Consider the following 11,209-nt stretch of genomic DNA (forward strand, 5'->3'; position numbering starts at 1 on the left):
ATAACAATAGACACATTAGAAGTGATGACGATGGCATGTTAAATGAATCCGATTAGATTTTAGTTTTGAAAGTTAAACGATTTTTGAAATCATTTTATGAGACCAAAAAGATTTTATCCAGCATTTATTATTTCACAAGTTGTATGGTGCTTGAACGCCTTAATATAATTGCAAGAACATTCCATATATATAAAAATGATCATGCTTTTAGTGAAATTATGATTGCTATGGAATTAAAGTTTAGAAAATATTGGGAAAAAATGTCTATGTTATTTCCTTTAGCATGCGCAATAGACCCCCGATATAATATTTCGGGAACTAAATACGTAATTAATCAAATCAATAAAGCTTTAATACTTGATACACCTATCACCTATAAGAATTCAGAGCAAACATTATGTGGAATGTATGATTTATATGCGAAAAGAATGGGTGCGAATATTAGTCGGGTACTCTCTGTACCTACTCCTTCGACTGAAATTGAAGAAAATGATGCCGAAATAATGAATTTATTTCAAGGAATTAATACATTTAGATATAATGCAACTGCAATGTGTTCATCTAGTACCATGTCGTCTACATTTGCATCTCATCAAACATCGATTGAAACTCAAAATGCGATGTCTGCTTAATTAATTGATTATTTCAATCATAATATGTCAAAAGACAGAACAATTAAAAAAAAGCTCAGAAGAAGTAATTGAATTCCGGCTAAAGTATGAAAGACGTTGGCCAATTGTTTCTGTAATTGCGAAAGATCTGCTGACACCTCCGGTTAGCACTGTTATTTCGGAGTCTGCTTTTAGTGCAGGTAAAAGGGTTTTCACTGATATCAGGAGCCGATCGAAAGAAAATGTTTTGGAAGCATTAATGTGCGTGAATGATTGACAGGACGCTCATTTTCGACTACAAGATAAATACGCTGAAATTGCATGTCGTCAGGTAAGTGATATTTGATTTAATTATATTAATCAAAATTTCTTTATTTTTTAATCGTTAAATTTAATTTTTTTAAAAAAATTGTACACGTTACAACAAATTGTTTGTATATAATTTTTAACTCCACCTACTTAAAATTGATATAGCCAGTCCCAAGCCCGAATAAAGGATGAGGGTTTACATTTTATCTACTTTAAAAAGAAATAAAAAAAATATTTTTTGTAAATGTATTTCCCTATCAACAACTCTCAAGTGAGAAATGTCGATTACAGTCTTCTTGTGATGACACCTCATTACACTCTCGATGATGTTGACCGACCCAAGCTTCAATCTATCTAGCATCTGGTCGCACCCTCTGATCGCGACCATCAACTCGAGTAGAAGCACCGAGCCATGTCCCTGGAAGTACATCTCGTACAGCCTATTGCTTCTCTTAATGGCTGCTCGTCGTCCGTAATCCTCAGTCCACTGATCAAGGTAAACTCAAACATTGAGAAACTGACTACCTTGCCCCCGAGGTCGAAGTGGAGGGAATCGCCGTCGACCGGCTTCAGAAATCGATATAGAAGTGCATCGATGATCTATCCTGAGTACTGCACTTTTCACAACTGGTAAAGTGGCCATAAGAAGGATTGTCGTAGCATATCTCCGTGCTGATTATCGAACAGCTCCAACACAGCAGTAAAACTCTCAAAACTACTGTTCCAAGTAGCTTTCCCCGCCATCCGTCTCAACTCCCCATCTAAATGATACTTCATCCTGCAAAAATTCAAATGTTAGAATATTGAACAAGAGATAAAAAAATAGCGCATAATCTAAAAAAATCAAGGGAACCGAATTCTAATTACCATATAATACCCAAGACATTGACGCTAATAACAAAATAAATTCAATACAAATGTAAAAAATAATTAATTAAATTAAAATACAAATTAATGAAATTTTCAACAAAAGGAAATTATTAATATTTAAAGAATACAAAAAAATTAAAAGTTAAAGATTAAATATATTTTCAAAAAAATTTAAAGAATATAAATATTATTTAAATAAATTTTAAAAAAATTAAAGAATATAAAAATTAAATAAATAAATAACATAATTATTATTTAATCAAATTAAAATTATAAAGAAAATTAATCTTGTATTAATCATTTGGAAAATATATGTACAAAAAAAAATTTAAAATTAAATACATTTAAAAAAATTAAAGTATATAAATATTAATTAAATAAATTAGGAAACATAATCAAAGATTATTTCTTAGAAAAAAGGAACAAAATAAATTGTTAATTTCAGATAATATTCAATTATTAAATCATATAATTAAAAGACAATTATATAAAAAAATAACATAATTATTATTTAATCAAATAAAAAAATGAATTAATTACAAAGAAAAATAATCTTCTATATATTTGGACAATATATTTAAAAAAATTAAAAAATTAAAAATATATATTTAAAAAAAATTAAATGTCAACAGTTGAGTCAAACTATTAACAATCGATTTGACTGTTAACAGTTATGGGCCGACTGTTAACAGTCAAGACCTAACTATTAACAGTCCGATTGAACCCGACTGTTAACATTCAACGTCTTTCCCCCTTCATCTTTTCGTCGAAAATCGTCATTTTCGAAGATGAGAGGTCCAAAAAATTACAAAAAATTCACATTTTTCACCTAAGGATGACCCACACAATTTAACTACTCATGCATCAAATATAATTAAACCGAATAAATGTAAAAAAAATTCAATTGATTATAAACAACAAAAATTACAAATTTGTGCGAGAAAACTAATCGAAATAGTTTCGCCCGATGATAGATAGGTATTGTCTGGTCGTTGATCGAAATCACTATGGCGTCGGTGATTTTGGCCGGTGGTTGATCGAACTGTTTTTGTGGCAACTGAGGTGTTGATTTTCTTTGGGTCGATTGGTTAGAGGGGCCTTCGAAAACAATTTGTAAATGTTGAAGGGTAAAATCATCCTTTTGTGTGTAAAATTATTTTTTAATTAAATTTTTTAATTAATTTAATGGATCAAATGTCAATATTAAAATTTGTTACAGTGGATAAGTCACTTATGTGTGTTTCCTCCAAATATACCCCCAACGAAACAAAAAAACCGATGTAAAGACCTAGGGTTTTGACGCTGCTCAGTATAAATACTCGCGTTGCACAATTAGAGCCGAAACCTCTACTGTTCGCCGTTGTTGGTCTTTTTCACTTGCAAACCCTAGCAGCCTTTCGTTCGGCAGAAGAGGAAGAATGGGGCACTCCAACATCTGGAATTCTCATCCCAAAACCTACGGCCCTGGCTCCCGCACTTGGTATAACTGTCTCGGTTCATTAATCAATGTTAATTTCTGGATTTTTGTTTGTTATTTCTTTAATTCCTATTTTATATGTGGATTTATGATTTTGTTGATCTTCTTCGCCACCTGGTTATTGATGGAAAGTACCCAATTTCTTTGTTTGAAAGGACTTGAGGAAGTTGTTTAGTAATTCAAGCATTATACTGATGTCCAACACATTTATCTTTTGTTCTAATCAACTTGATCCGCGATGCCTAATCTGAAGTTACAATAATACATAAGAGTTGTTTATTTTAATTCTAAACTCCAAGTCCTGGTTACATTTCTTGGCAATTCATGAATGTGAATGTGATGGCTTTAAACGAAGAATATATGTAAGTTTTTTGAGTCTAATATTCGTTATTTGAATTCCTATCTCATTTATTCTTTGTATACCCTCTTGTCAATTTTATATGGTTTTCTGCTTTGTTCTATCAGTTTTCACTCTGAAAGTGTGGATATATTTAGGTTTATTTTGTTCCTTTTTGGGCCTTTAGTTTGTTAGGAGTTTGTCTCATACAGTCATATTTGGGTGTGGAAGCTTTAATTTCTCAACTGATTCATCATGCTTCATGAGGTGCTGGATGCGTCTTGGACCCATGAATTCAGATGAGGGCAGTGTTAACTATTGTGTTTTCATACTTGCAATAAGTTAAAATTGTATATGATAGATGTTGTAATTAAGAGTTTTCAAGTTCTCTTGTTCACTTTTTACATTTTTCAACTTTCTTTTGGAGAAAGAAGATTATTTCTACCTTCTCTTCTAGTACATGCTGTCCCTACACTAAAGCATACATAACTGTAATTTTTGACCAAGTTTTTTTAAACTCGCCATCTTAGGTTACTTTAATGTGTATTGATTTAATCACGGAAGAGATATAATGGGAAGTCCTTCTAAATTTTGTACCAATATTGCTATTTTAACTAATGGTAATTTGTATTTAGTTTGAAGAGACATTGGCATAATTGGAAATGAACTTCAAAATTTTCTTGCCATCTTGTGTAACAACCAATAAGAATTTTTTATTTTTCCCTCACGTTTTCTCATGGGAGTTAAGCATAACTGTTGACATTTTAAATACTTTAATTTGGCAGCCGTGTTTGTGGGAACCCCCATGGTATAATTCGAAAGTATGGGCTCATGTGTTGCAGACAATGCTTTCGCAGCAATGCTAAGGAAATAGGCTTCATCAAGGTAATCAGCTGAATTTTTTAGAAATATTTTGATGACATGGGTTTCTGTACAACGCTTTTTATATGCAATTGTATCTATATACTTAGAGATAAGTTTTCGATGGATTTTGTCATTAGCTGTGTACATCTATAGAGATGGATTCTAGTGCAACATTGTAAAAATTTTGCTAGCACGATTAGAGCATCTACTGGTTCGTTGCCTATATGGTTCACATTTTATATTTTTTATAGGATGACTAATTATCGTGAATTTTTTATTTTTTTTGCAGTATCGCTAAGCAGTCAAGCCAAGTTTTGTACTAGAGGAAGATTTCTCTTAATGGGATGCATTTAGTTATTTCAGATTTACCTTTTTAAATCATCTCCTGCCTTTGTTCTGAAAATGGATGTATTGAGGATGATTATTCCAAGTTTATAATTGAACTTGAAGTGATGTTTGAACAGACAAATTAATATTTGCTTATTTCATAGTTTTGACCATTGCTTCTTTGCATCCATTATAGTCAATGAACATGCTCAGCACAACTTGAATTAGTATTCCCATAGAATACTGTGGAAGGCAAATCCTTCTCTAAGATTTCTTCAAAGTGGTATTCTACTTTGAATTGTAGAATCATGAAAGCTTAAGACAATTTATATATGCTTGATGATGGATTGGGTGATGGGCAACATCAAACTTGGCCTTGTTACCGATGAGAATTTGGAGTAGATACATGATTTCTCTTTTGCTGCGCTTATGCAAGAGACCATGTTCCTTTAGTTCTGGTTTGTGTTTCTCTTTTAATGCTTTTTCACCTTTTAAATCTCGTTCTATCATCTATGGGACACACTGATTATAATGCTAAAAAATAAAAGAAAACATCTCCACCAAACAAGCTTGAACGAGAATATTGAAAAAGGTATATGACGACATTTGTTAACTGTCCATTTCATTTAAACCCTGTTTGGTATTAATCTTTCGTTCAAAAAAATTAATTTTTTAATCGTTATTTTATTATTTAAGATGTCATTTTTGACTTTTTCACTTACAAGTGGAATCCGCTTTTCTATTTAAAAGTCAAAAAATTCAGAGATCTTAACATAACTTCTAGTTTTAAATATTATATTTTATAAATAACAAATTCATTAAAATATTTCAAAAATCAGGTGGTAAATAATTTTATTAAATATTAAAATATAATATAATATACATTAATTATTTCCATCTCTGTCACCTGGCCCATGCCATCCTATCATTCCACTACATCAGGCGATTGCTTCGGCGACCATCACGATGGCTGTTCCGGTGGTCGGTTCGACGCCCCCTTCGATGGTTGTTCAGCGATCCCTCTGACAAATTGTTCTGATGAATAGTCCGACGCTTGTGATCAACGTTGTCTTGGGTGTAATTAACTGTGATCAAATTTGTATTCAGTGTGACTGTCTGTGACCAAGTCAATTTCAAGTCACAACCGATCGTAATCAACACAAAATTGGTCACAAACAATCATAACAAATACATATTTGATCGCGTAGGGTCACTACAAACAAATCTACACAAAATCGCAGACCTGTGATTAATTGTGACCAACTTTGTTTTTGGTGTGACTAACTGTGACAAAATTGCATTCAGTGTGACTATATGTGACTAGGTCAATCTCAAGTCACAATCGTTCACAGAACCATCATAGCCAACCACAGAACAATCACAATCTACACCACCACCACCTTACCACATCACCAACAACAGAATCACCATAAATCAGAAAATCACCGACAATACAAACTACCCACAACCACAACCCCCAACAACATAAAAAATTAAACGACCACCACCTCAACACGACCACATGCACCACCAGTAACAGAACCATCACAGTCTACACCACCCCTAACAACAAAATCACCCCCATAGAATCTAATACCTTTAAAATTCCATTCTTATTCAGTGGCAGATTTTCTAACTTCAAATCACGGTTCTAAACACATATCTGAGGTACTAATGATTGGGAAATTCACGATGCTATAATCAAAACTCAGCAATGTTCAAGTGTGCCTTGCCACCCGAGCTTTCAGCACCTCCAGCTCTGCATTCAGGTTGGCCGAAAAAAGCCCACTCCAAAGTCAACACTCTCTTGACACCGCCACCACTTTCCGTCAACACAAATCATTAGGACCTTATCGCACACTGCGAGTGGTCGGATTCACCGTTAGCGACCTCATAGCGCCGTCGAAGTGACACTGAAATTATCACTGCTGTCACCGATCGGCTTCTGCGTTAGCTCTTAACGCTGTGCAATGGCAACAACACAATGTTTTTGACTAGGGTTGACGGTCTTGGTCGTTGCACGCGGCGATTCTGCGCCTGGAAGGGAAGAGAGAGAGAGAGCAGTGAGAGAAATTTTTTTAGGGATTTCGAAATGAATGGTGCGTGGGTAGTTGTGTGGGGGTGGGGTTTGGGTAAGGTGAATATGTAGATTAGATACAATTAAATTTTTCTTAATTATAATTATCAAAACTTAATTACCACCTCATTTGTGAAATAAAATTTAATCCCCTTGTTTTCTGAAAATTAATCTTTAAAGGTAGATTTCTAGGTAATTTTCTCAAAAATCAATTCTCATAATCAGTCGAGCAGGCCCTTAATGTGCTAGACGTGTTTTAAATCAATGTGTTTTACGTTTTTTACTTTTTACGGCCCCATTGGCGATGGAGAAGCAGAGTTGTTAGACTTAAAAAGGACTTGAGATGACAGGCGCTAATCAAACGTTTTGAGTTTGTGATCACTTAGAGAGTGGGTTACCTAATTGCTTAACAAACATCATCTTCATGGATGTATTACTTTGGAACTAATGAACTATTAGGGTGTACTTAAAGTCACATGCCTTCCAATAATGCAACAACCAAAATATGTTTGTAATTTAAGCCTTGTTTGACGCTTTTTTTTTTTCCTGGAAGAATGAGTTTTTAAATAATAAATTTTTGGAGAATGTATGATTAAAAAGTGTAAAAATTAAAATGTATTCATGTGAAAAATATTTTATTGTGAGAATGTATAATTGAAAATAAGTATGAGAAAAAAATAATTTTCAAAACAACTGTGCTACAAGTACATGAAAATCTCACAGAAAAGTTACGGAAACAACACTTGATTGAAATTCGTTGGAGGAAGGAAAAAGAAAAAAAGGAAAAGCAAGAAAACAGGGCAGCACCTCGGCAACATCCTATATGGAATTTGTTGAAATTTTCCTTTAGGTAGCAGCACCTCGACAGCATCCAATATAGAATCTGTTGAAATTTTTCTGTACCTAAAGCTTAAATCTTTTCAAAAAATGCTTGTCAAACAAGGACTAAATTCTACATGCTTTGCTTGTCAGTATTTATCAATATTTTAAAATTCGGACCGTTTATAGACTAGAAAAATTAAAAAAGGTCGAGGCATACAATGTGCAGTTGAGACTCAATAGGGGGTAAAAAGTTATTAAATAATTACAAATGTAATACTTTTAGTATGTAAAATTCAAAAAATTTACTTGATTTTTAAGGTATATTTAATTCTAAATATTTATGACATAAGTACAAAAATATATTTTTAAAAGTGTATTAAGTTTATTAATAATAAATTAATAAAATACAGTGTGCGGGCTAATATTTCCACCGTGGATTTCATCTCTCCTCATTGGTGTACAGTTTTATATTTGTAAACTAGTTAGTAGTTGGCAATAGCCATTGCACATTTATAATATATTAAATATCATGTCAGGTGAGAATAATTTTTAAATGATTATCACGTTATTATAATTCAATTATTTTAATAATATTTTACTTTTCGTTTTTAATATATAATAAATATTACAAAATTCTTGTCGCGTATGAATTTTGTGTTATTAATTCTCAATTAATTAATATTTATGTTAATTTAAACTTAATGAATCTTTACTTGATGAATTTTGATCTACATGAATCTAAAGTCATTATGGATGAATTTATTTTTATTCTTATAGTTAGGAGTTTTAATAAGTATTTAAATTCATATATTAGTAATTAATTTTTAGGGATAATTGCAGCAGAAGTCCCAAATCTTTCAAACATTAGTAGACTTTTCCCAAACCTTTAATTTGTTGCAACCGTCACCCTAAACCTTTTGAAATGTTGCAGCAGAGGCCCTTTTGGACGGAAAACATCCAATTTACCGTTAGTTAACCAAAAAATTGAGTTTAACCACATTTTTAATATTTTTATAAATAGCAAAATAATAACTTTTTATTTACCAAATTAAATAATTACATTAATTAAATTAAAAAAACCCCCAAAAAAAAAAAAGAAGAAGAAGGGAAAACCTTTATCATCTCCTTCCTCCCATCCCTTCCCCAACCCCACCTAAACCAAAATCGGCGACGGTGAATTACTGGACTGTAGGGGCTCCCTCTGAGAAAAAAACACTGATTTTGGAGTAATAGCTAGGCAGCTGGCGACAAATTGATTAAGAATATTGCTTCTCCGCCACTCCTGCTTTAGGCATTACCACTGGTATTCAAATTAGGCTGCTGATAGTGTTTAGACTAGCCGGTGTTGTCACCAAGGCCTAGTGGAAGTGGAGGACTAGTGCTTGTGCTCGAATATGGGCTTGTTCAGTGTGGTGGCTGGGGATTTGATACCGGTGAGGCTGTTCGTTTTGGTGGTGGTGGAGCATAATTGGATCTTGAAAAGACTGTAAAGAGAGCCTCAGTTCTTGGCTATGACTACTGGTTCTTGATAGCAAATTCGAGGTTGGGACGCTCTAATAATGCATAGCTGAGGAGCTTGCCTCAACTGAACCGCTCATTGGAAAAAACGACATGATAGTGTTTGCAATATCATTGAAGTCGATTGATGGAGGCAAAAAATTAGCCTCGGATCTCAGCTACAAACTCCCTTTTCCCTCTGGCTGGTTTGTAGCTGAGAAAGGGAGGAAAAAGAGAGGAGAGAGAGATCTGATCGTTGCTGTGGCCGGGGATGGTGGCCGGTGGCCTTGGGGAAGATGAAGATGTACAACTTTTTTTTCTTTTTTGCTTTTTCTAATTTAATTTTTAACTCATTTTAATTTAGTAAATAGAAAGTTACTCTTTTGCCTTCTATAAAAAATATTAACAATGTGGTCAAACTCAATTTTTTAGTCAATTAACGATAAATTGGATGTTTTGCGTCTAAAAGGGCCTCCGCTGCAACATTTCAAAAGGTTTGGAGATGACGGTTACAACAAATTAAATGTTTGGAAAAATTCTGCTAATATTTGAAAGATTTGGGGCCTCTACTGCAATTATACATAATTTTTATGTACCAAATCTACTATAAAAAGTTGCTCATTTGTAGTACTCATCATCACAAAAAATTCGAATCATAGAAATTCGATTTTGAGAGTACAATTTTCTTCTTTTAAATTTCTATCCTAAATTTTATTTTCTTTAATTCATTCGAAACTCATCAAATCCTCCTACCAAATTGATATTAATTATTATTTTTAAATCACTTATAAAATATTTCAAAATAACGTATAATATACGTTCAAATCTATCTGGTCCAAATAAATGAATGGATGAGAAAGACGGGAAAGTCTATTAATTGGCTATGTAATTACCGAGTTCTTCAACACCATAACGTTTAACCATTTTAATAAAAAATGTTTTTATAAGAAAACTTAACCCTTTCAGGCCGGTCAAACCGGGGCCGGTTCAATGGGTATTGGGCGGCTAGGTTGCCGATTCTTAATGTCATATTTTTCATGTCTTAATGGGTAGGGTCGGACTAGTTTTTACAACATTGGTACCTTCATAATAAATTATTAAAATGTAATATTTTGCGTCAACAATCTTGAAAATGAAATTTTTTGTTAGAATCTATGAGATAAGGTACTATCAGACTGCTTGATTACTGAAAAATGTAAAGAAATTATTGATTGAAGATACGTCTATACTTAAATCAATTGCGTATGCTATAGGAGGTATACATTTTGGTAGAGTGAACTCAACAATGCTAAGGTGATGGAATTCTATGCTTGAAATAATCGTTTGGACAGCTTCTAGTGATTACTTGATTACCTTAAGATTATTGGATGCTTTTAAATCCTCACACAGAAAGGGAATATGATAACCTTAAAGGAACTTTCAATGGTCTAGCCAAATGCTTTATTCTTTAGATTTTCTCCCTTGTGCTCCTTAGCTGTCTATCTCTTTGGAAAAATGAAAATACAGCTAACCCTGAAACCATATGAAAATGTGCACATAAAGAGCATATCTATAATACTTAATTAGGATTTTACAATTGCACAAGTTTTCTTGAACTTTATTATAGTAGATCTCATCATCGGACTACCGAGCTCAGGTTCAATTGCCTATAAAAAATACAATACCTTAAAGCGATGATCGTCTCATCTCGATGATTAATGGATTCCACTATCGCAAGTATATGATTTCTAATTGTTTTGACCCGATTTTCAAAGTATCAAGATCAATCTTCTAATTAAAATTTTACTCATTTGTAACTCAAGGAACTTGAACTAACAATCAAAGTTACATTACTTGTTCAGCATTTAGTTAACTTGTTTAATAGTCTAGTAGAGTCTCATTCCAAGCGTCATAAATGAGTCATCTACGTGGTTCCGTTCAATGTGCATGAAAAAAACATTAGTGTATTATTCCCAAATCTAGACAAATATTAATAAGAACAATACAATCTTATCAACATAAAGCGTTCAACTTTACGT

At 32.8% G+C, this 11,209-nt stretch overlaps 1 protein-coding gene across 1 annotated transcript; it reads left to right on the forward strand.

Moving 5' to 3' along the window:
- The first annotated feature begins 3,052 nt into the window (after nucleotides 1-3,052).
- Nucleotides 3,053-4,981, forward strand: LOC111394638 (40S ribosomal protein S29). The gene is made up of 3 exons (XM_023020549.1): nucleotides 3,053-3,270; nucleotides 4,390-4,489; nucleotides 4,758-4,981. Exons 1-3 carry the CDS (start codon nucleotides 3,209-3,211, stop codon nucleotides 4,764-4,766), a joined length of 171 nt encoding a protein of 56 aa, XP_022876317.1. The 5' UTR covers nucleotides 3,053-3,208; the 3' UTR covers nucleotides 4,767-4,981.
- Nucleotides 4,982-11,209: the final 6,228 nt, after the last annotated feature.

The sequence above is a fragment of the Olea europaea genome, chromosome 5 (assembly GCF_002742605.1).
Source record: "Olea europaea var. sylvestris chromosome 5, O_europaea_v1, whole genome shotgun sequence".
Lineage (NCBI taxonomy): Eukaryota > Viridiplantae > Streptophyta > Magnoliopsida > Lamiales > Oleaceae > Olea > Olea europaea.